This window comes from Prionailurus bengalensis, chromosome A2 (assembly GCF_016509475.1).
Source record: "Prionailurus bengalensis isolate Pbe53 chromosome A2, Fcat_Pben_1.1_paternal_pri, whole genome shotgun sequence".
Taxonomy (NCBI): domain Eukaryota; kingdom Metazoa; phylum Chordata; class Mammalia; order Carnivora; family Felidae; genus Prionailurus; species Prionailurus bengalensis.
In genome coordinates this window covers 30668284-30693414 of record NC_057348.1, presented here as the reverse complement: position 1 = coordinate 30693414, position 25131 = coordinate 30668284, and the positions used below count along the sequence as shown (strand labels likewise).

At 42.6% G+C, this 25131-nt stretch overlaps 1 protein-coding gene across 28 annotated transcripts in view; it reads left to right on the top strand.

Annotated features, from left to right (window-relative positions):
* The first annotated feature begins 20320 nt into the window (after nt 1–20320).
* Nucleotides 20321–25131, top strand: part of CADPS (calcium dependent secretion activator) — a 476275-nt gene continuing 471464 nt past the window's right edge. For 4 of the 28 annotated variants that reach the window (XM_043587850.1, XM_043587849.1, XM_043587829.1 and 1 more), the window contains exon 1: nt 20410–21478. In XM_043587850.1, the coding sequence (XP_043443785.1) occupies nt 21029–21478 (450 nt within the window). In that variant the 5' untranslated portion in view covers nt 20410–21028. Of the gene's footprint in view, nt 21479–25131 lie in introns of all 28 variants that reach the window. The other 24 variants (XM_043587836.1, XM_043587848.1, XM_043587825.1 and 21 more) reach the window with 18 other exon arrangements.

Below are 25131 nucleotides of genomic sequence, written 5' to 3'. Positions count from 1 at the left end.
ATGGATTATGGAAAATCACAACACACATCTGGCACCAGCTTTCACCCCCAAAGACCTTGTTCCAGCACCAATGAATGTGGTTGTTCTCCTGGGTCCACTGGGGCCTTTGCCTATGGCGGGGAGCCACACAGCCTCTACCAGATGTCCTCCCAGCAGGGGAATCACCTCTCCCCGTGTGGCCCAAAGACTCCCAGATTTCAGTCTGCTCCTGGGGATTCACCCTTCTCACCAGAGCACTGCCAGGTATCACACTGGAGTTTCAGACTCTGCACTCCCCCTGTTTATAGAATCTTAATGGAATTTAAACCCTCTCTTTTCTCCTTTCACCCTTTTTAGTTCAGTCCCTGCAGTTGTTTCCACTTTTCCACTTTCTCTCCAGCTGCTTTTGGGGGGGGGGGGTGTGCTTTTGCCATTTTCTCCCCCCCACCCCCATCTCCTCTCTGCAAGCAAAAACAGCTCTCTGCCCTCCATGGCTTCTCCCCCAGTTCATTTCTCTGCACCATGTATCTGCTGAGTTCTGTGGTTCAGGTTGTGCAGATTGTTGTGTTAATTCTCAGGTCAGTTTTCTAGGTGTGCAGGATGGTTTAATGTTGATCTGGCTGTATTTCATGGATGCAAGACACAAAAAAACCTTCCATGCTGTTCTGCCATCTTGGCTCCTCCCCTAGTTTTATACTCAACGAAAGTTTCTAATATGCCCTTCCTTCAAGCATCCCTTCCCACACCCTCCAAGTAACCAATCCAGCATTAATAGGGTAGTGGGTGTCATTCACATGGTATCAGTACTCACTCAAAAGTAAAAACCTAAATGCTCATAAATAGGTTTGAGATATAGTATTTTATAAAAATGGGATTGTATCTCTGCTCTAAAACTTGGGTTTTTTTTATTTGAAAGTTTTATCACGAACATCTTTCCAGGCCAATGCATACAGATCTAATGTACTCTTTTCATTTATAGCTATGTTGTACTTCATGGTATAAATGTGCCATCATTTAATCAACCAACTGACCATCCCTCTATTGGTGGACTTTGTTTCCAGTTTTTTTTCCACACAACAGTGTTACAGTAAATATCTCTAGTTATTTATATATTTAATATCTAAATTTTTATATAAATAGATATGCATAGATGCTTTACTTCTGTAAGAGAAATATCCAAAAATGAGAGTATTGGCTCAAGAGAGAAACCCACTTTACATTCCAAATGTAAAGGCAATAGTAACCACAAGTATCCATTTTTCCTCTTTTAATATTTGGGACACTTTCAGAGTCCCATAGTAACATAAAAAGACAATAACCACCAGAATCCAAAGTAAATCTATTGGTATAAATACCCTCCACCTCATAGGCCCGAGCGAAGTCCCCAGATGGGCTTGATGGAAAGAGCTTTTAACAGAGATTTCATATACCAAGGTGTGAAGGTAACTTCATTGGGGTCTTCTCCATCAAGGTGCATTTTCATCACATAACAACTTCTTGGTAAGGGGAATAAGAAAAAGAGGTTTCTATTATTACCTTAGCCAGAGTGCTTGTATCCTCCTTGGAATGCTGAGATTTACCTGCCACTAATTATTCCTATTTTGAAGAATCAAGATGTCTAAATTTTTTTTTTAAAAAGGTAAGACTAGACCCTTCTTTTGGGTGGGGGGCTGTGGCAGCCTTTGGAAGCAGCAGCTTTCTAAATAATTAATTAGGGGTCATACAAATAACAAAAGGAAAGGGACCACTTATCTGTAGGGCATTGTAGCACTGTTTGACCTCAGGAAGGCTTACTAGAGAGTGGGCAGAAGGTCATTTTCTTAAATTGGAGCCCAATAGAGATACTGGAATCCTTATAATGAATATCAAAGTTCCTTTATGATTATTGATGTTTTACCTCAGTAGAAACCTATGAAGACAGATTAGCCCCTATAAGTGCTCCAAATGCACAGTGGAGAAGAATTTGTATTATAACAATCGTAGCTGGTACTTAGCCACTTCTGTTCAGTATAATGGAAGTAAATTGGACTAGAACTCAGGAGATCTAGGGAACATGGAGCAAGTCATGTAAACTCTCTGAGTTTTCATTTCCTTTCAGCAAAATGGGGCTAATACTGTCCCTGGTCTCTTTACCTCACTGCATTCAATAAGTTAACACATGTGGGAGAACACTAAAGCCAGAGTAAGAATAGAAGTTGAAAACATGGACTCTGAGTCAACCAACCTCTGACTATGGCTTTCCTGATTACTGTTGGGTCATCTTGATCCTATTAGTTGCCTTCTGAGCTTCAGCTTCCATAAAGGGGATATTATACCTATTTTTATGACCATTTGGAGAATGAGATAGGATCGTGCCTTCCAAGGTGCAAGCGCAGTGCCTGATGCATAGCGAGCTCTCAGTAAATGAGAGCTGGTACTCAGAAAGTGCCACTCGAATGTGATAATTCCTTAAGGAAGGTTTAGCCCTTCTCTGAGGTCACTTAAGCATTTTCTTCCATTCAATAGCTGCTTTCTTTCCTCTCCTGAGCCTTCTGTTCTTGTTATGGCCCATTGGCCCAGACTCTGAGAGATAAATAAGGGCCTTGGTACTAGAATCAAAGCTGCAGAAAAGGGTTGCAAACATGAAATCTAGTCTGTGGTTTAATTGGAAGCCAACGCTCGGGAGCCCCAGGCACCTACACAGGCCACAGTGTGAACACCACATTAACTCCTGATTGCTCTGCAGCCCAGAACAAACCAGGAGATCAAAGAACAGCAAATAGGATTACATGTAAGTAGAGAAATTTCCTTCAACCTATTTTGAGATGAATAGATAGGTCTGGGACACAAGTATGTGGGTTTGAAGGAGTTAAGGAATCAGCAAATGTATTCCCTTGTCTCAGCCTCTCACTAGCTACCATGTCATCTTGCTTTCTTCCTATTTTCCTCAAGATTAGGAAGTAGAGGGGTGTCGGGTTAGCTTAGTCTGGCTAAGTGTCCAACTCTTGATTTCAGCTCAGGTCATGATTTCACAGTCATGAGATGGAGTCCTGCATTGGGCTCTGTGCTAGGTGTGGATCTCCCCCTCTTTGCTCCTCCCCTGCTTGTGCACACACTCTATCTCTCACTCAAAAAATTAAATAACTTAAATTTAGTTTTATAAAAAGATTAGGAAGTAGAAATTATTTGCCTGTATCAGTCTTCCCAGGACAAGTATGGAGGCCAATCTGTACTGGGTTGGGCTGAACAGGATTATTCTTTCTAGCTCTGGGATAAAGGATAGCTCTGGCCTTAAGCCATGGGTAATAAGGTCATGGTCAAAATAATTCTGTGAAGGAGGTTGGATGGCCCTTGTAACTTGATGATAGATCAGAGGGCTGGGAGACCTTTCTGGAGATGCACAACCTATAGACACTAAAAATAGTAATAATTATTATCCAACATTAAATTTTCATTTTCTGCTTTGTAATTTCTTCCTTAATCTGTTAAATACCACAGTTGACCTAGTTATCATTGTGTTTTGAAGGTCTAAAGAAGGGCCTGTGGTCATGCTTGGAATGAATAAAACAAAGAGAGAAACACATCGTAAGATGACACAATTGAGCCATGTTGTTCTGAAGACGTAGTCCAGGGCAGAGGAATTCGAAGGGGTACCAGGAAGTCTCCAAAACTGACTTCAGCTTGTCCTAGAAATTATCTAGGAAGAAGAGCATGGTCTATTGAGAGTTGACTCAGGATATTGTCTTATTGGTTTTAGACAGAAGAATGGAGAACTATGGGTCACCTGAGTTATGCAATCATCATAATAGTGACCTCAGCAGCTGCCAATTCTTGTCTACTAGATGCCATGTCAAGGACATCAATGCTAATATGAGCTAAGCAGTATTAACTCAATTTTACAGGTGAGGATCAGAGTCCCAAACCACTTACCCAAGGTCCTTTCATATATATGTGAGATCTGGGATTCAGACCCAGGTCTGTATGTCTCTAAAGACTGGGCTTTTCACCACGCAGGCAGTATCTTATTGGATATCAAACCCAGAGTTTTATGTCCAGTTCCACCTTTGCCAGGGCTTCCTGCCTACAATGCAGCCAGATTTCCTGCTTTAAAACTTCAAGTAGAACTTGAAGAAAGGGTGGCAGTTATGGACTATAGTTTCCTGCCTTGTGTGACTGTAAACATGTCCAGCCTTGTGTGACTCTGAATATGTCCAGAGCAGACGGTATGTATAGGGAGTGGGCATGGAAACACATGGCTGCTTACACTGAGGGGGGAATGGACTGAAAATGAGGAAGGGAAGTCAGCATGGTTGGTAGGGATGCTCTACCCAAAACAGTCAGTTCCTATCTCCCGTGTCAAGATTGGAAATGGTGTTTAGAATCGATCTACTACTGTTACCCAATAGAACTTTCTTGTAAGGATGGAATTGTTCTATATATACACTAGCTGCATGTGGCTATTTAGCATCTGAAAAGTGACTTGTGAACTGAGGAACTAAATTTAATTTCAGTGAGTTTTAACTTAAATAGCTACGTGTGGCCAATGACATATTAGACAGTATAGGTATAGAGCATCTCTCTGCTGTATGATTTTGCCAGAACTGTGAGTCCAGGAGCTAGATCCCTATTTCCATGTTTGGATGAATAAGAATTAGTCTCCCTCCTCCCCACCACCTTTTTTAAAAGTAGGCTCCATGCGCAGCACAGAGCCCAGTGCAGGGCTTTGAATTTATGACCCCGAGATCAAGACCTGAGTTGAGATCAAGAGTCCGATGCTTAACTGACTGAGCCATCCAGGCATCCCAAGAATTAGTAAACTTCATAGGAGAAACTGTGAAGTTAGACCGTCTAGGCTTGAAGCCCAGCTCTTCCATGTACTGTCTGTGTAACCTCTCTGTGCCTCAGTTTCTTTATCTGTAAAATGGAGTTTAAAAACTACAACTACTTCATAGCATTGTTGTAAGGAGTGAGGGTTTTAAAAGTACTTTACATAGTGCCCAGAATAGAGTAAAAATAATAAGGATATAGAAATGAACAAGATATATTTCCTATCCTCAAGAAGTTTTTTTTTTTTTACCACTGCTGTGTCTTTAGGATTTTTATTTATTACACTTCCCCCTATCCAATGAGTTTAAGTAGTATACATAGATGAAGCAGTATGAATCTAAATCATATGTATATATCAGCAATATTTGCTGTGTGTGTGTGTGTGTGTGTGTGCATGCACACTTATGCCTGTGTGCATGTGTGCATGTGTGTGTGTATAGCACCTGACACAGCACTTGGATATAGTAGGCACTCACTAATGGATAGCAGTTTTTCTCTTGTTGAATGACATCATGTGGTATGCAGAGATAAAATGGACCAAACTTTTGCTGCAATCTTGGCCTTCTGCATACTGGATTCTCTGGCAGGACAGGCGGGTGGTTCCATGATAGGGTTTGCTTTTCTGCTTCTCTTCTCTTGGCCCCTCATTTCAGGGGCTTCATGAGATTTGGGGATGTGAGGGCTCTGGGGGTGGTGGGTGTGTCCCCAAATCCAGAAGTTCATCAAGGGACTCAAAATCATCATTTGTTCTGTATTAATCAAGTTGCGTGTAGTAGTTGTTTTTTCTTTTTCCCAACCTCCACTGATTTTCTTCTGAGGAATGAACACTTATTTCCTTTAGAGAACCATACCTCCCCTCACAATTCACGTCCTTCAGTAGGTGATTCTGACTCTAAGAGCAGGCATGTGATTTTGGACCAACTAATCAGAGCACTGCACGCCCTTGCCATGGCAATTGAGCATAAGGGACATTTGGCCCAAATCAATCCAATGAAGTTCAAGTCAAAACTTCTGGGAAACTCTTGTAAAGAAAGAATGTGTTTCTTTGCAAAGGACGTATACAGAAAGGACATCATCTGGAATTGCCAGGGGACATTACATGGAGAAGGCCTGACCTGGAGTAAAGTCAACCCAAAGCAAAGCAGCACTGAAAGACAAAGGGTCTGACCCTGGAAGACTTACTTCTCTTGAGCTCTGGCCCACCTGTGCCTGAAGTTCTGTTGCTACCTTTATGTTGATGAGCCCAGACTTCCGTTTTCTTACTTAAACCACTTTGAGTTGAGTTTCTGTTTTTTATAACCAAAGCAGGATGTTCCCTCTGCCATTTTCTTCGTGCTAAGGGTGTTGTTCCCAGCAACTCTGCAGGAGTAGAGGCCAGATGACCCGCACCCCCCTTCCCATGGTAGCAGCCTCTGGAACCCTAATCATAAAAGACCAAATGGCAAAAGTTACTCACATGCTCATGGCAGCAATTTTAATGATGTCCTGTGTGGGGCTGACCCTAGGAAGGGATTCTAAAAAGGGCTTTGCTTATGTAATTTAAATTCTTAAAATAACTGTAGATTGAATCTGAGAATCCCGCGGGGCTGCTGACTGCCTAACCTGGGATGGAGAGGTCAGAGAATCTCAGTGAATGAAAAATAGGCTGACAGCAAAATAGGCTAAGAGCAAAATCATCTCTTATCCTCGGCAGAGCATAAGAGTGGGTCAGGACTCCAAGTGGCAAATTAGTGACTTTGCATTTATTTAACGACTTCTCAAAAATACTGTCAGCAGCACAGGAGGAGAGCTGACCCATTTCTGAGTCTGGAATTGATAGACTAATAAAAGTAATCCTTAAAAATAGCTCTTCCTTCTTAAAATACACTTCCCATTGAGCAGCACCCAGAAGAAAATTTTTATCTGGGCCCTGACTCATTTTTCCATGGTTGAAACAGAGTAAGACAGAAGCTTTAGTATACTGGGAGGTTATTTGCCTGGATACTGTGCACAGGGGTTCCGTTCCTGAGTGGAGACTCCAGCCCGGGTTTCCTGGTTCTCCTTAGTGAGCCAGCTCCTCCTCCTCCCTCAGGTTGGGAAGGGGGCAAGGCCACAGAGGCTCCCAGACTCACTTCACCAAGAGCCCAAGAGCGATGTATCTGGTGTTCACATCCTGTTCCCATCAAACTGAAACCTGGAACCTGGAGAGTAAGAAGTAGGGCCTGGAGTGCCAAGAATGACAACTTGGAACAGGGCAGGGAAGTCCTCTGGCTGCTTAGATTATCCTGGGGCTTGAGTGGTCAGGAAAGAGAGAAGAAACCAATCTTCAGAAGAAGGCAAACCCTTCAGGACTGGTTGTGATCTGTGGACAATGTAATTTTCTTGGGCTTGGGTATCTCCTTTAACTTGCTAGCATGACACTGACATTGAGACCCCCTTGTGGTTGTTTTTTCCCCCCCAAGGAATTTCTTTCCTACATACGCAGAAGAAAATGTCTTTCTTTCATGTTCTATACAGCGTTTCCTGTACAAGCAATAGTTTGGGATCTATATCCCATCTCCTCTATCCATATGTCATGGTAATGAAAATCCCCTAAGCGGTGTTTCTCAAAGGGAAGACGTAGACTATTGGCAGCAATTCTTCCTAGGGCATCTGACAAAAATGCATATTGCAAAAACCCACCACAGACCTAATACATCAAAAACTAGGGGGACAGGGCCCAGAAATTTCCATCTTTGAGATTATTTCCAGGCATCCTTTATGCGCACTCAAATTTGAACCCCACGACCCAATGGTAAGAACAGGTGTTTTGAGTTGCCATGAGCAGATGCAGAGCAGAGGCATCTAACGCCCTCTGATGTTCATGGGAAGTCCCACGTGAAGGTGTGGTGTTTGAATTTGGTGGGGGGGGGGGGAGTAAGAAACTAAGGACAGAAGTCCTATAATTCTGTATTTTTCTTCCCACCTCATTATCAGAGCAGTTAGGTCCTGTTTTTCCCTAGTTCATGGGGAGAGGTTTACCCAAGCAATTCCAGAAGCTGCAAGTTTCTTTCCAAATTCAACTCAAAGTCACTTTCATGAAATTTGTGGTTAATACTATTTGTGGACTTTAAAGGTTTGGCTGCCTCTTGTGCCACCAGCGATGGCAGGGTGCTATGAGAAATATCTTATTACAGACCATACTCTGCATTTTTGGGGACAGTAGTGATTTTACAGCCATACCTTTTGAGCTCTGAGGCTAAATAAGGCCCATGGGAGGGACAAAGGAAAACTGAAAATCTGTTTCAAGATTTCTTAACTGGAATTTGGAAAGTTTGGGAAATAGGTACTAGAAATAATTAAAGGGATATGGAGTACAAAATGATTAACAGATGTGAACTGAACTGAAGGGTCTTTCTAAGAAACAGACAGGATAAGGCAAGAGTTGTCCATAATGGTATTTTGATGGTGTCTCGGGGCACCGGGGTGGCTCAGTCAGTTAAGCAGCCGACTCTTGATTTCAGCTCAGGTCATGATCTCAGGATTGTGGGATCAAGCCCTGCATCAGGCTCTGTGCTGAGCCTGCTTCAGATTCTCTCTCTCCCTCTCTCTCTCTCTCTCTTTGCCCTCCTCCCCCACTCATGCTCTCTCTCTCTCAAATGAAGCTTAAAATAATTTGAACGGTGTCTCATGGAAGCAGTCAGTATAAAAGTGGTAAAATGCCTGACCCCACAATATCAAATACCTTTACTAAGAAGCCCTCCCCTAAAGTGAAGAAATTGAAAAGGAAAAAAAAAAAAAAAAAGCAAAAGGAGCGTCCTGAGCTGTGCTCTTGTTGGTAGTTGCTGAATCTACCAGGAGTATGGAGGAAAAAAAGTATGTGATGATTATGATGAGATCCAGTACATCCATTTCCTGACCCTTACTTTTTAATCCTTAGAATGATGCTATGAAGTAAATACCGTAACAAAGGAAACTTGGGACCTGAAACATTGAGTAACTTGCTGAAGACACGTGCATTTATCATGTATTGTGGCCAGGATCTGAATCCAGGTTACTGTGCTAATGGTAGCCTTTATGATGAGTGGAATCCAAACTGCAAGCAAGGAGCAATCCTTGAAGCTCATCTGCCCTACAGTGTACTGAGATGTCTAACAGCGCAAATTCAAATCAAGACCACAAGACACTTGTTAGCAAAAAAGTGAGAGACAACACATAAAGCCCATAGTGTCTGCACAGATTAAGCAAGCACCCCATAATAATAATGTTCGTCATCATTATTATCATCCACATTTATCATTATGATCGTTACTATTATTCCCAAAAGGGGTCAAATTTTAAGGTTGCTTAATCTTAGAATTCTCTAGAGCTAACAATGAAAGTCTAGATTAAAAATAGAAAAACAAAGCAGGTGGTGAGTAGATTCAACTGCTGTAGGAAATTTCTGCATGGCTCAGTATTCGCTAGAGGCTCAGTATTAGCTAGAGAGTGACAGAGGAGGGTTTTGAGCCCAGGCCTGATTCCAGTATCTGAGCAGATCCTTCCATATCCAATTCTGGTCTTTGCCCTTGAGCCTCTGCTCACATATTTCTCCCTGCCCAGAAATCCCCGTGTTCCCCTTCTTTTAGAAAGATATTGCCTTAAACTCTTTCTGGAACTATCATAGAGACATATTTCAAAGTAGAGAGTCTCCCCAGATCACCATCTTTGGTACATTTTCTATCTTTCCGACATACGGGACTAGAGCCTGTTGTCTGTTGTCAGCTCTGCTTTTCTAGTTCGTCATAGACCACTTAAGGTCTAGTTCTTATAGTCCACTCAAGGTCTATAGCTCTATCCTTGAACCTTCCAGAGGACATTATCATTTTTTCCTTTATTGCCTTTATTCCCAAATAGACTGTGAGTCCTTTGGGAGCAAAACACTTGGCTCAAGATCTACCACAGAAGCTGGTATATAATAGGGGCCCAATGCATCTTTAATAAATCGATGAAAAAAATCATTGAACTCTAACGTCAAGAGTTACTTAACAAGTTATTAGAAGTCCCCATATACCTGCCATGAATGATAAGGATTACCGGAGCCTCAGCTCACAACATCTAACTTAAATGACAAGTAATGCTGGTCCCAGTGGTTAAAAACACATCCACATTTTAATGAACGGAATTGAAATGCCTTTGAGGTTCTGGAACATACTTTCAGGGTGCATCCACCAGAACTCTTGGCTTATTTAAGATTTCACATATAATTCTTGTCACTTAGCATCCCCAGGCTTGAAAATTGGCTCATGCTGAAAGGAATCTCTGGGGTAAGAGAAAATCCTGATTCCCTGATATGCTCCAACAGGGACAGAAGGGTGGCAGTCTCATTTCCTGCCAACTTTTTAAATTATGAATATTTTGGTATGATGATAAGTAAGTGAGACAAACCTACCAGGGAATCAAATAACCCAGGAACATGAAAACATAGATTATTGTTTTCCTTCCCTTTTTCTCTCAAGTTGATTTGTTTTGCCTTTGCAAAAGAAAATAAGGTCAGGTGGCAAAAAAATTGCTTGGGGAAATTTAAGTCTACAAAATCATAGTAAAAGGAAATTTATTCTCTCTTAGTCACACTATCCAAATGCATAACTCTGCTCTGGTTTCCTTAGAATTATGGGCAAATTATTTGAGTAGTTTAAGATCTCTTTTATACTATGAAAAAAAAAAGTCACCCTGCTTGATACCTGCCCTCCCCACCCCCCCAAATACCTTTCCAGATTAAGGTAAACTCTTTAGGAAACACCTCTTTGAAATATTCATGGTAAAATATAGACTGTAAAAAAAAATCCTAATTCAGAACAATAATGGAGGTGAGAACAGACTTCCTTTTAAGTTTCTGGAGTGAAATAAAAAAGCTTGGATTTTATGGCATCTTTTTGTAGTAATCTAAAACACGGTTTTTGTTATGTTAATGAAACACACACTACGATTTGAGGACTCACTATATTTTCCTTTCATACAAAAGCACTCTCAGAATCCAGACAGATTAGGTTAGGGCAAAGACTACCTTTCCCATCACCATTTTATAAGCAAATCTTCCAACATCTAGCATATGTTAGTTGAATTAATGAGAGCAATAAACAAAGAAACCAAGATTAGCAGTGAATGCACTCAATGGAAAACTTCATCTTACTCGAAAATCTTCTCTCCTTTTTTTGTCATTTGAATGTTATTGCTAAATATAAGATAAGAATGCTTTCTTGTATACTTCCCTTTATGTTCCACAGACTTTATGTTCACAGACTTTCTGACTCACCCCTATTCATGATCAAACACAAATTTCACAAAAGGTTTAATTGCATCTAGACTTTAATAAATATTCCATTTGGGATCTGCAAATAAGACTATAGGAAGGTGGGGGAATCTTTTTATTATGCAAATATAAGCTAGGGGAAGCTCTTTCTGAAAGCGATTTTGCTGAGCCCTCAAAAAGCAATGTTTGAATGGCCTTTTCTTTCTTTTTTTCTTCCAGGAATGTCAACCTCATTACAAGTCTGGTTATAACATCCTTATTTCATGGTCCTTTGGCAAATAAGTTCTTCTTGAGATGAATTTTGACAGAATATAAAACGATAACTTCATGTATTTGTATACACTGTCTCAAATGAAGCACTTTATTCAGGTTGGAAGGTAATGTTTTTTTTTTTAATTTTTTTTTATGTTTATTTATTTTTGAGACAGAGAGAGACAGAGCATGAATGGGGGAGGGTCAGAGAGAGTGAGACGCAGAATCTGAAACGGGCTCCAGGCTCTGAGCTGTCAGCACAGAGCCCGATGCGGGGCTCGAACTCACGGACCGCGAGATCATGACCTGAGCCAAAGTCGGCCACTTAACCGACTGAGCCACCCAGGCGCCCCGGAAGGTAATGTTCTTGATAACAAAGTGGAATTTTTGTAGAAACTTTTCCAATAGGACCTGTCCTCTGAGGAAGGCAAATGCTGGACATATCTCTTTTAGTTTGCCCATTCATTGGACAGAAATTCATATATAATGATAATTGCTTTCATTTCCTGAACATGTGCCACATATTGTGCTAAGCATTTTAGATGATAAACTTGATTAACTTTCACAAAAATCCTTTGCATTATTGGTACTTTCGTTGCCACTTTAAAGGTTGAAGAACTGAGGGGCACCTGGGTGGCTCAGTTGGTTAAGCACCCAACTTTGGCTCAGGTCATGACCTCACTGTTAGTGAGTTCAAGCCCCACCCCAGGCTCTGTGCTGACAGCTCAGAGTTGGAGCCTGCTTCAGATTCTGTGTCTCCCTCTCTCTCTGCCCCTCCCTTGCTTGCTTTCTGTCTCTTTCTCAAAAATAAATAAACATTAAAAAAATTTTTAAGAAAAATAAAATGATAAAGGTTGAAGAACTGAGGATCAAAGAAGCAACTGTCTTTTTACCAGGTCACATAGCTGGTAGAACCAGGATTTGAACCCAAGTTCAAATGCAAAATTTGGTGTTTTAGATTCTTTTGTGTATCTTTAGATTCTGTTTGCGTATCTTCTTTCTTTGGAGAAACAACTCAGTTAATAAAACAGGAGGTACCTAGGCGTGTTTTACTCGGTGAGTCATTTCTTTAAGAATTTGGAGAAACAATAAACCATGGCAATAACAAAGGTAATTATGCACCCCAAAAGACCAAATGTTTGACTCTGGGACTATATCAGTACTTATGGAATATAAAGTTGATATGCAGATGTTAGCAGTTTGCCTTTATCACCTAGATAGATGCCAGTTAACTTGGGCAAACTTAGGTAAAAAACCAAACCCTTAGCAGGCTACAATTGTTCCTATTTTTTAACTAGTTCCTCCTTTGGCAGATTAATTTTAAAGTCATATATTTTGTATCATGAATGTGGGCACAGTTTGAACATTCACCCGTTTTCATCCGGCAGCTAGTAAGATGTCAGCCAGAAACTGAAGACTCAGTCGCCCTTGATAGCCCTGAAAAAATAATTGAGCCCCATGATGGGAAGTTACTCCATGATGAAGTCATTCCCGCTGTCTGTCAAGTCACTAGAGGTTATACTCATGCATGGGAGGGAAAAAAATGATTACTCCGTTTTATGTGATTACACACCCTATTGCCTAAAGGCATCATCACACACGCATTGTTTTCCCTTTTCCGCACATTTTCTGAAGCAATCAAATGGGTTATGGCCACTGCAGGGTAAATGCGCTGTTTTAACGTCTTACTGGCAGACAGTACAGAAAAAGTACTGGTGACTCATAGGAGTCTCATTTTGTTGTGCCGTATAAATAATAATGCAAAGAAAGAGAAGGCCTTATGATTTCGGTCTATTTGCAGTGTCTCCACTGTGAGTTGACTTTGAGTGCAGAATATTCTTTAAACATTTATTACATTTCCTGTGATGAGTTGATGAAACGCAGATTGATTTTCACTAATTTGGGGGGCGCCTGGGTGGCTCAGTCGGTTAAGAGTCTGACTTCAGCTCAGGTCACGATCTCGCGGTCTGTGAGTTCGAGCCCCGCGTCGGACTCTGGGCTGATGGCTCAGAGCCTGGAGCCTGCTTCCGATTCTGTGTCTCCCTCTCTGCCCCTCCCCCGTTCATGCTCTGTCTCTCTGTGTCTCAAAAATAAATAAACACTAAAAAAAAAAAAAAGTTAAAAAAAAAGATTTTCACTAATTTGGGGGAAATCTGTACAGGGGTGGTTTTATGGCATGAAGTAATATTGCCCTGCAAAGAAGGGGAGAAAAGTATCTCTATGGTAGTTGATGTGCCTGCTCAAACACATTCCAAGGGCTCTCCTTAAAATCCTAGCCAACTCTTCAAGTTTTCCACTTTGCCCCATCTCTCACTTAACTCTTCTCTTATGCTGAGACACCTTCTAAAAATGTAGTAGAACAAAATATCAGAATGGGTGGAGCAGGGGTTGGGGGTGGGTATTAAATCTACATTGGAAGATCATAACATCCACTCCCTCCAAGACTTGTGTTGTCCCTCTTGTGTTGATTCTCATAGCCTACCACAGCTTTCCAGAGCTAACTTGCCTTTCTTTTGAGGGGCAAGAGGTTTTTCACTGGCTTCAGTGAACCATGTCCCCTCCCCACCTTCCCAAAACAAACACAAACAAACAAATAAACAAACAAAAAACAAGGGCCTGGCCTTGTTATTCGGAATAAAATTTTGTAATGGTTATCAAGAGCATCACCATCTCCACTGGCATTGATTGGAAGCTTACTATGAGCTAGACTTTGTTGTAAGCACATTCATGCATTAATTCATCATCTTCTTCAAAGACATTCCCAAGTCAAGTGCCAGAATTCCAAATAAATATACCTGGTAGAGACCCACTATTAAAAAACAAGTACAGAGGTTCATCCAGATTCTTGGTTGCAGGATAATCAGGGAGAGAGCGGAGAGCCTGAGCCCCTTGGTGAAAGGTGGTAGCATGGATTGTGATCTTGCAGGGAGAAAGGCAAGTTTCTGGCTCTCTGCCAGGGTGTTTTCCTACTTCCTATCTCCTCAAGAAGAGGGCATATTAATCAGATTTATTAGATGATACACGCCAGTTGAGGCATATTTATGAGTGGGCAGGTCACTGTGCATTAAAGAGCTATGGCACCCATATATATCTCTTCTGTTTTCTTTTTCCATGTGACTGGAGTGAGTGGATTCAAGGCCTGCAATCTTGGGGCATGCCTATCTCTCTTTTTTTTCAGGCATGCCTAATGGTATGAATTGTTATTTCAGTTTCCTGTGTCTTGAAACTGGCCAGAAAGTAATAAAACATCAAAATATGAATTCTGCACTATGAAGGCAGAGGTTCTGCTTAAAGTATAAAATATACATTTCACTTGAGCATTATCAGAGTTCTGTGCAGGGGGCCCAGTAATCATCATAGTGGCATTGTGATATTCATTGACATTTTTCCCTTGCATATCTCTCACAAGGACAAAGGATGGTGAAAGAACAGGATTTGTACACTCATAAGTATGGTGGTTGGAGTATCCCAAACGCTGTCACAATGGAACCTTAGGTTCTTATAGAAGTCCACTGCTCCTCATGATAAGTCATTAGGTACAACTTGTAAGTGAAAAATAACAGCATGTCATTATCTCCCTAAATATTCTTTTGGAAACACACCGGGCAGGAAGTCCCTTCTGATGAAAGAAACAAGAGAAGAATAATGGCACTTTTACCGACAAGGGGCTGGAATAATGGACTCTACTATGGAAGCGGAATCGGTGTCACTCTGTGAAGAAGAGAAAGAGGAAGAAGGACACTCTTATGAGCAAAACCCAGGCCTTAATCTATGAAATTTCCCTTTACTAGCTTGGTTTGGCATGAAGGTGAGTGGATCTAATTTAGAGCATTTTCCCCCAATATGTGCATCTTCATAGACGCCTGACCTAGATGATAGTATCAGGACCCCCTTCATTAGAACCCATGCTTACATTTTAATTTACTTTCTCTTCATTCACCAAGCCTCTCTCAATCTTTTTCCTATTCCTTTCTTCCTCTAAAAGATTAGGTATTTATTTAAAAGAGCTGTATGTTTCAGGGTAGCCCAAACTGAAGGAATTTGCTATTTTCAATTATTTAAAACTGAAATCAAATGTGTTAATATAAAAACACCCTGATTTCAGTCATTCCTACATACGATCCCCAGAAAGCTTCCCAGTCTAAAGCTAATTAGAAACAATTAAATATAACTCACATCATCAACTCAGAAAATCTTGTTGAGAAGGTGAAGACATAAGGATAGCAGCATTTACCAAAGTAAGCCAAATTGGAGAATTTGGCAAATCCAGTAAATTGTCTACTTAATATCTTATATGGCAACAGATATGAGGGTCCTTTTTTTCTCTTTGATATGCTGGCATATCGCCATATCCATGTCAATGCAAAAGACTCAATTCTCCACACAGTGCCCTGTCAACACTAGAATATATTGCATTTCGCTCTACACCATAGCCCCCCACTTCAATTAAAAGATACTGTATATGTAAGAAATGTGATTACCCTTGTGAATAGTTGGCTTTCAGAATTCAAGTCAAATATTTATTGTAAAATATGTTTTTCCATTTTTCATTATCTTAACTAATAAGGTGGTTTTCCAAAAGCAATTCCTGTAAGTAGTATCATTTTATCATTCTAAAACATGTCTTATTGCCTGGAGTGAAAGACAATGTTTTTGTGTGGCTTGATTTTATTATTTTTAATTCTATGATTATCCTTTCACTCCATCATAACTCCCTTCATGTAACTTTAGTAAGATTGATCAAATGATAAAGAGTAATGATGAAGGGTAAATTTCTCACAGAAAATAACCATTTGTCTAAGTCCCTGAAAATACTATCCAAAACAAGACAGAGATCAATTAAATAAATAGGCAAATATTATTTAAGGATTATTTTTTAATTTAAGGATTAAATTAATATTATTTAAAGATCTATTCCTGGATTTTTTGGTGTGTTTAATGTTGTTCTTCCTTTTGATTATCCGTGCCCAAGTTCTGGTCATCTCATTTATTACAAGTCCTTCTCTCACCAGTTGAAAAAAAATGTTCAAGCCTAAAATCTGTTGAAAATTTTAATTCCAGTATAATTAACATACACTGTTGTATTAGTTTCAGGTGTGCAATATAGTGAGTCAACAATGCTACACATTACTCGGTGCTTGTCATGATTAGTGTATTCTTTTTTTTTTTTTTGTATTTATTTATTTTTGAGAGAGAGAGAGAAAGAGAGCAGGAACAGGGGAGGAACAGACAGGGAGGGAGACAGAGAATCCAAAGCAGGCTCCGGGCTCTGAGCTGTCAGCACACAGCCTGATGTGGGACTTGAACTCACGAACCATGAGATCATGACCTGAGCTAAAGTCAGACGCTTAACTGACTGAGCCATCCAGGCACCCCATGATGAGTGTATTCTTAATCCCCATGATCTATTCCACCCATTTCCCTACCCACCTCCCCTCTGGTAACCATCACTGGTTCTCGGTAGTTAAGAGTCTTTTTTTTTTTTGCCTCTTTTTTTTCCCCTTGTTTGTTTCTTAAATTCCACATATGAATAAAATCCTATAGTATTTGTCTTTCTCTGACTTATTTCACTTAGCATTATACTCTCTAGCTCCATCCATGTCATTGCAAATGGCAAGATGGCATTTTTTTTAATGGCTAAGTGATATTCTATTGTATATGTATACCACATATTTTTTATCCATTCATCGCTTGATGGATACTTGAGATGTTTCCATAATTTGGCTGTTGTAGATAATGTTGCAACTAAACATAGGAGTGCATAGAACTTTTCAAATTAATGTTTTCATATTCTTTGGGTAAATACCAGTAGTGGAATTAATGGATCATATGGTAATTCTATTTTTAATTTGTTGACAAATACTTTTAATATAACATTAATTTAATTTTCTTGTCATTCCAAGGAAAGTGAATACAACTGACACCAAAGCGTCTATCAGTTGCCAGTAACTCTGATATCTCCTCATACTTGTAGCCTCTTACATGATCACAGAAAACCCTTTGGAAAACAATGGAGAAACTCTAGGTTGAAATAAGAAAAACTCGGGTTAGTGTTTCAGTCATTTCCATCCTCTAGACTTTTGCTTTCAGTAGGGGAGACTTCAAAAATCAATATTATAACTTCTGCTTTCATGATATGGTTTCCAGATGCCTGACTAAAATTTATTCCATCACCTTGAGGTTATTCAAATTTCCTACAAAGCAGAACTGGATGTGGGGGGCAAACATGTAAGCATCTATAATAACTTATTTGTGGGCACCTGGGTGGTCCAGTTTAGTGTTTGACTCTTGATTTTGGCTCAAGTCATGATCTCACAGTCATGAGTCATGAGATCTGTGCTGACACTGTGGAGCCTGCTTGGGATTCTCTCCCTCTCTCTCTTCCCCTCCCCTGTTCACATGCTATCTCTCTCTCAAAATAAATAAACATTTAAGAGAAAAATAAATAAAATAACTTATTTGAGGATATACTTGTCTGTATCAGAATCTATGGTAGAATTATATTTTGAAAAATCAAAACATGGATATGAACAAAAGGTAGACAGATATTAAGAGGCTTTGGATGTGTTCTGGGGTTATTTTTGTTCTTGTTCATCAAAATTTGTATCTAGGAAAGCCACGACTCTTGGTTTAAGTGTCTAAGGAGCTCTGGTTGGCATATCTTATCATTAGCAGTAGCAAAGAACTATAATATCCCCAAGGACTTTGAGTTAACTTTTAGCTAAGGTAAAAGATATCTTTGAAAGGATGTACATTTTAAAAGACTCTTGTCTTGAAAGAGGAAGGGGAAGGGGTAGAGAGAGAGGGAGATACAGAATTGGAAGCAGGCTCTAGGCTCTGAGCTGTCAGCACAAACTCTGACATGGGGCTTGAACCCACGAACCGTGAGATCATGACCTGAGCCACAGTTGGATGCTTAACCAACTGAGCCACCCAGTTTCCCCCTTTTGTTTTAATTTTTTTTAAGTATTTCTTATAAAATTTCTGTAAGCCTCTCTGATTGAAAACCCATGAGATTGAGAAGATCATTAGATTTTTATCTAAACAATGTCACCTTTAATATCCAAATCATAGGTTTATATGATTAACAAAACATAGACACTGAATTTTTGTTTTAATGAGTATAATTGGGGAAAATACCCCAAAATGGCAAAAGAATTTGTAAAAATACTACGGTAAACAAAACTTTATTATAGCAATTGAGAAATTCCAAAAGGTTCTGAAGACAGACTCATGGTCACTCTTCTCCCAGTGTCTAATGTGGTAATACTTAAATACCTCAGCTTGCTTAAAGAAGAAATTTAACCGGTCAATGGCCTTTGTTTGGCCTTGAAGAGCACTCCCTCCTCAAATCACCATATTCTCCCTGGGTAACTTAGTTCACTTTTGTGTCCTAAACATAATCCCTCCCCTTGGCTAAATGCATTATTATTTCAGCTCTTCTTATTTTCCTCACACCCCCCCTTACCTACCCATACCCCGTCTCCATAGCACTCTGTATCTTACTTGGTCCCTTGTCTTATCAGTATGGGTTTGCAATTGTTCCACTTGTAATGTCTTCTCTCTTTGCCATTCATTCATATGGTTCCTTCCTTTGAAATTTAACTCTTTTCTTTGAGAAACACTGGATTTTTTTCCATTCCTGGCTGTCTCATTCATGCAAGCTTTTAGCAGTTTACTAACTTGGATTTGTTGATATGTTGCCTTGAAATAAGTGCTGTCAATCTTTTTCACATGTTTATGTTGTAGCTCCCAAAGGAGATTATAGACTGTTTAGGAGAATGTCTTTTAAAAATTCCATCTACCCCAAGCAACTAGAACAATGTTCACTCCATGAAAACGTGCTGAATACAGGTTGTTGATTGATCGGCCTACTATATTTTCTTTTCCAGGGAAAGCAGTCCCCCATGATTTGAGTATCTTTCACTTCTTTAGAATGATTAAAAAGTGAGGACTGCAAAATTGTAGTAACTTCCACATTGCTGGATTATTTATTTTAAATTGATACAGAATGTGTGATGGCTATAGCAGTTACGTCCTCACGATGAGAATGGTCGTGAGGTCAAATATAAGCTATAAGTATATTACTTATTTCAGAACCTCAAACAGAATTGTTGGAGTTAATGTGGAGCTAAATGGTGTTTTGCGTCCCTTCTTAGCTATCAAATTAGCTAGAAAGCTTCACTTGAATGTCAAAGCCTACTGTAAAACTCATGGTAAATTTGAAAATACATCAAGACAGAATGTGATGTAAACTTTAAATTCACGCTGCACTTTTACAATAAACTCCCACGAGTATCTAGGAATAATCAGAGCATTAGAAAATGCATAAATATAGGAGATGGGGGCGGGAGGAGGTGGAGAAAGGTCTCTGGATCGCCTAAGATCCGAGGGTGGCTGGCGCTGGTTTGTTTTCAATCCATCTGCGGGTCGCTGATTAGATTCAGCACGCTGGCCAGCTCCCTTGTCCGCCGGGTTTATTGGCCTAAGTGAAAGGAGCAGGAAGGCACCATCTGCTGCTTTGAATTAATAGATAACCGAGAAGCAGTGATGAAGACAGTAGGATAGAGTCAACATATCGGATGTTGACGCCGCTGAGTTCTTGGGGTGTCTTTGTCTGATCGCTGGGTCCCCACTCCTCCACCCAAATCCTCCCGCAGCCAGAAAAGAGAAAGGGCTGAGCAACCAGAAACCCTTCCATTTCTCTGGTATGCTTACCTCAGCAGAAAGTGTTCCCAGTTCTTGGAATTGAAGAATATTCATCATAGCTTTCGCGTGGTGGGCAAGGGCGGGGCTTCTACTTAAACAGTTGAGCTGCATGGTCTCTACACCAATCAACTCAAAATTTGATTCACTTTTAATGAACGGGTGTATGTAAATTGGTGGAATCAAAGTTTACACAGGTGGGACCAACATGCTGCTAAGCCCCACTGCCCCCACGCCCCAGGTGTGAAGAAGCCTGGGGGAAAGAAGGTAGACTCTTTCTCATAAGGCATCTCACCGACTGACTTCCTCTTAGCCAGACCTCTGGAATAAGCGTCTCCAAATAGACCGCCCACTCTTCGCTAAAAAGAAGTCTTCACTGGCTTGTCTATTTCTTCCTCCCCCAAGAACTTTTTGTCCGTGGGAGGGTGAGACAGGTCGAGGCAATGACAACTGGTTATCAAGAAAGAAATTATCCACCAAGGGGAGAGAGTGAGGAGTGTGGGAAAGTGTTAGGGTCGGTACTGAAGCTCTGAGACTAGCGGGCCGCTCCACGCTCTCCAGGCTCTAGCCTTCTGCAGCCACCCTTTACGCAGCGGACACGGGAGAGTTAAGCCAATAAACACGTAAGCGCCGCTCCCTCCCCAATCGGCAAGATGCCTCTTAGGCTCTTGGCTGCATCGACAGCTTGCAACACTCGGCATCTTTTCTGGAGGCGCCTCCTTCAGCGGCTGCAGATGGTATCCGGCTGCGAGCTCGGGGCTCGCAATTGATTCTCCCCCTTGCCCACCTCGGGTCCACGGACGCACCTCTCCCTTCCCCTCCTCCCCTCGCGCTCCTGGGTCTGAGCCCAGCTCGGGATCGCCGGGCAGAGGAAGCAGTCGCGGCGGCGGCGGCGGCTGAGCAGCAGCGCCCGCTCCCTGATTTGGGGAGAAGCGCCCATCCCGGGGAGCCGACCCCCAGCTGCCTCCAGCGCCTCCCATCTTTTGCACCTCTAGCCCGGGGCTCCAAGGACCACCCCTCTCCCCGGGCGCCACCATGCTGGACCCTTCGTCCAGCGAAGAGGAATCGGATGAGATCGTGGAGGAGGAGAGCGGCAAGGAGGTGCTCGGCTCGGCCGCGTCCGGCGCGCGCCTGTCTCCCAGCCGCACCAGCGAGGGCTCGGGCGGCGGCAGCGGCGCCGGGCTTGGGGGCGGCGGCGGTGCCGGCGCCGGAGCCGGGGTGGGCGCCGGCGGCGGTGGGGGCAGCGGCGCGAGCAGCGGCGGCGGGGCCGGGGGGCTGCAGCCCAGCACCCGCGCCGGTGGCGGCCGGCCCTCCAGCCCCAGCCCGTCGGTGGTGAGCGAGAAGGAGAAGGAGGAGTTGGAGCGGCTGCAGAAGGAGGAGGAGGAGAGGAAGAAGAGGCTGCAGCTCTATGTGTTCGTGATGCGCTGCATCGCCTACCCCTTCAACGCCAAGCAGCCCACCGACATGGCTCGCCGGCAGCAGAAGGTAGGTGCGCCTGGGAGGCCCCGGGAGCGGCGCCGGGACGTCGCCAGACGGGCGGGGCGAACAATGGGAGCTGGCGGCGCAGCTGGCGAGGAGGGGCAGAAGCAGGAGACCGCGCCCTGGGGAAGGGGCTACGAGGCCCCCTCTCCGCGGCCGGGCCGGGCCCAGCGCCGAGCGCGCCTGGAGCTGCCCGGGACCGGCGAGGGGCCCGGACCTCAGCGCCGCGTGTCCCCACCCGGGCGAGCGGGGGAGCTAGGCGGGCAGGTCCCGCTCTATGGCCCAGGAGGCTCGGGGAGTGACTTGCAGCCCGCGGCGCGCTGAGAGGCCTTGCTCGTTTGCCGGGCTCCCGGCACTCTCCAGCGGCGGGCGGCTGCGCTCAGCTCCGGGCCCGCCTTCCTGGGCGTGCGCTCGGCGGGCGGGGGCACCCGGCAGGTGGGGGCGCCGGTGTGGAGCGAGAAGAGCGCCTGGCAGCAGCGCTCGGCTCGCCGGGCCGAGAGAGCCGCAGGGGCAGGCGGGAGAAAGCCAGCCCGGAAGGCGAAGCTTCCAGTCGCTCCGCGAAGGGCACCCTCCTCCCCTCACTGGGGTCAGCTGATCCCGACGAGGGTCGCCAAAGGGACCCCCGGCACCGCTTCCCTGTGGCTCCTGTTCCACCCCGCCCTCCTCCCCCTTCCTCCGTGACCCCAGAGTCGGGGCAAGCCCTCCGGTCCCTCTGCCAGGGTCAGCTCCTCCACCTTCCTCCCTTTGACCCTCTTCTCCTCTTCCCAAGGTGACTTCGCCGCCACCTTCTGGCTCTTCAAGGCCCTCCAAGCCCAGCCGCTTTTGGCTTGATAAAGTGCAGCTGCAAAAAGCTTCGCAATTACAAGCATCAAAAGCTTTTTGTGTCTGAGGCTGGGGCACGGCTGAGGCGGCTCCGGACTGCCTTTGATGTGAAAAAGTGCCTATTTCCATCAGCTGTTCTCCAGCCAGAGAAAGGAGGCGGCGGGGGGGGGGGGGGGGGGGGGGGGGGGGGGGGGGGGGGGGGGGGGGGGGGGGGGGGGGGGGGGGGGGGGGGGGTGGGGGGGGGGGGGGGGTGGGAAGGGGAGGTTACTGCAGGATAAGAAGCAGTGGCGGGACCAGAAGAGAAGAGGTCAGGTCCCCAGTTGGAGTGAGTTAGTGAAGAAAGTCGGCATTCCGTTGTCTCTTTTAAGTGAATTTGCCAATTTCATTTTGAGATAATAGCCGGTGAAGCCCCCACAGGGACGGGGTCTTAAAATAGTGAATTTCTTGGTTGCTGCCATTTAAGACTGAATTACATGTTGCGGTAGTAGAGTGTTAGGTTTTCCTACATTTATCCACCCTTATCTTGAGTGAGCACAGATTTCTGTTTGTTTTGCTTCTATATGTACACACCCCAGCTAGCGCTGATGATTTATTTCTGCCACCAGAATGGTGGGTTGGGTTATCAGTTTTATTAAAAATCCGACTCATTTCCTGGTTGGGGAATAGCAGGTGGGCTTCCCTCCACTCTGCCCCTCATCAGGGGCCCCTTGCTTCTTCAGCCTCTAGTTTGGACTATCATAGACAAGAATATCCTCCGAACAATAAAAGTGTTTGGATTTCCTCTCAAGGTTGGGTGTTGGATCCACATACAGGGCCTGATATTTCAAGCTTTAGCTTGTGATTTTTATGGTAATTGTGGGGTAGCAGGGGAAATGCCATCTTTAAAATCTATCCCATTCATGACAGCACCAACCAAAGATGTCCTATTCTTTTGGTAATGAAAACTGTTGTGATTTAAAGAGAAAAATATAAAACAAACTTTGCTTTATCAGTCAAAAGGCTCTAGAGCTCTGTCCTTTGAATAGAGGCTTGCATTTGGTACTGGAATGGGGAAAGAAATCCATTCTCACAGTGGCCCATTTCTTCTAAACAGAAACTCCAGCCACCTGAAAAGGTCATCGTGAGGTTAAGTTTTTCTGGTCTGATTGCATGTTTTACGTGAATCGTTCAAAGCTGTGGTTTTGAGGGGCAGGTGGGTTCTGTTTTTACACATGACCTTACCATCGAAGTGACTACAGGATGGATAGATAACACTGGCTTTTGGTCCAACTATTTTTAGTTATTGCAGCAAACTAGTGCTAAATGCATATTCCTGCAAAGCTGCCTCAGGGCTGTTTGGCTCTACTGGGAAGCTGAATATTTATCTCCTTATTACAAAAGAAAACAAGTGTTTCCATTTCTGTGTCTTCACGTTTTTAGTGTCTTAGAAAGGATGTTTTGCTGTTTTTCTCCAAGCAGAAAGCTTGGAACTTTGATGTATTCTTTTAAATGAAAGTAACTGAAATGTTTGCATAAGCGCTGTGATAAAATTTAAGGCCTGTTAACAAACAAGATTGATAAACTTAAATGAGTCTCAGAGAAATGGAAACCGGTTGTAAACTATACATAGAAACGGATGAGTTAGAAAGAGCTAGAGGAAAAATGATGCAAAAAAGGGAATAGAGTGACATGGAGGGAGCCAGAGAAAACTGCCTATGAAAAAGTTGCCAGATTGGGGAGAAGAAGAGATTGTATTGTCAAATCATCACGCTGTGCACCTTAAACTTATACAATCTTATGTGTCTGTTATATCCCAATATAGGTGAAGAAAAATATCATGCGGAGTGTAATATACACTTTCTGAAACCAAATACTCTATGTCATACATTGGCTGCAATTTTTCAAGTGCCTACTATGTGCAAGGCACTTCACTTAGATCATTTTTTAAAAATAGGCTTTTTTAGAAGAGTTTGAGATTTACTGAAAAATTGAGGAAATAGTTCCCATATGCCCCAGCCCCAGTTTTCCCCTATTAATATCTTACAATAGTATGTTACATCTGTTCCAGTTAAAGAACCAATATTGATGCATAATTAACACAAATAGGTAATTTATTGAAATTCTCTTAGTTTTTATTTAATTTGTTTTTTTTTTTTTGTTCTTTGATCATTTAAAATTCTCCTAACTCTAACAGTGTAGGAATTACCATCTTTGTTTCTAGAAGAGAACACTGAGACTCAGAATGTTTTATAATTTGCCTGAAGCACTATGTGGATAGGAGGAAGAGTGGGAACTGAGGCATGGGGTATTCTGATTTCAAATCCTGTCTTTTTAATATGTAACACGGGCCAGAAATATTCTAGAGTGAAAAATAGAATCTTAGCATCCTGACAACATGTCAGGTGTACTTTTTCTTTTACCCAGAGTTATTTCTATTTGAGTTTAGAGAGATCTGCTCCTCTCCCTTTGGGTACCTATCAAATCATCAACATAGACAAAATGGACATTTAGGTATTAACCTCATAAAGAATATGAAGGAGAGAGAAGGGCCGTTATTGGCTGGTAAATCGGAACACCAGACTATTGTCAGGCTTTCTATGTGGTTTGAGCTGAAGACCAACAAAAACAAGCAAACAAACAACAAAACAAAACAAAAAAACCAAAAAACAAGAAAAAAACCAAAAAAGGTATTTTAGTTCAGAAAAACAGTTGGAAAAGAGCAGAGGGAGAGAAGGTACCGTTCCTGGATCATTTTGTTAGTTAATTACTTTGATTTTGCTTTTCCTGGGGAAGAGTGCCTGGTCATTCCAATAATCTCCCTAGTTAAAAGAAGGGACTTTAAATAGACCATGTGTAAT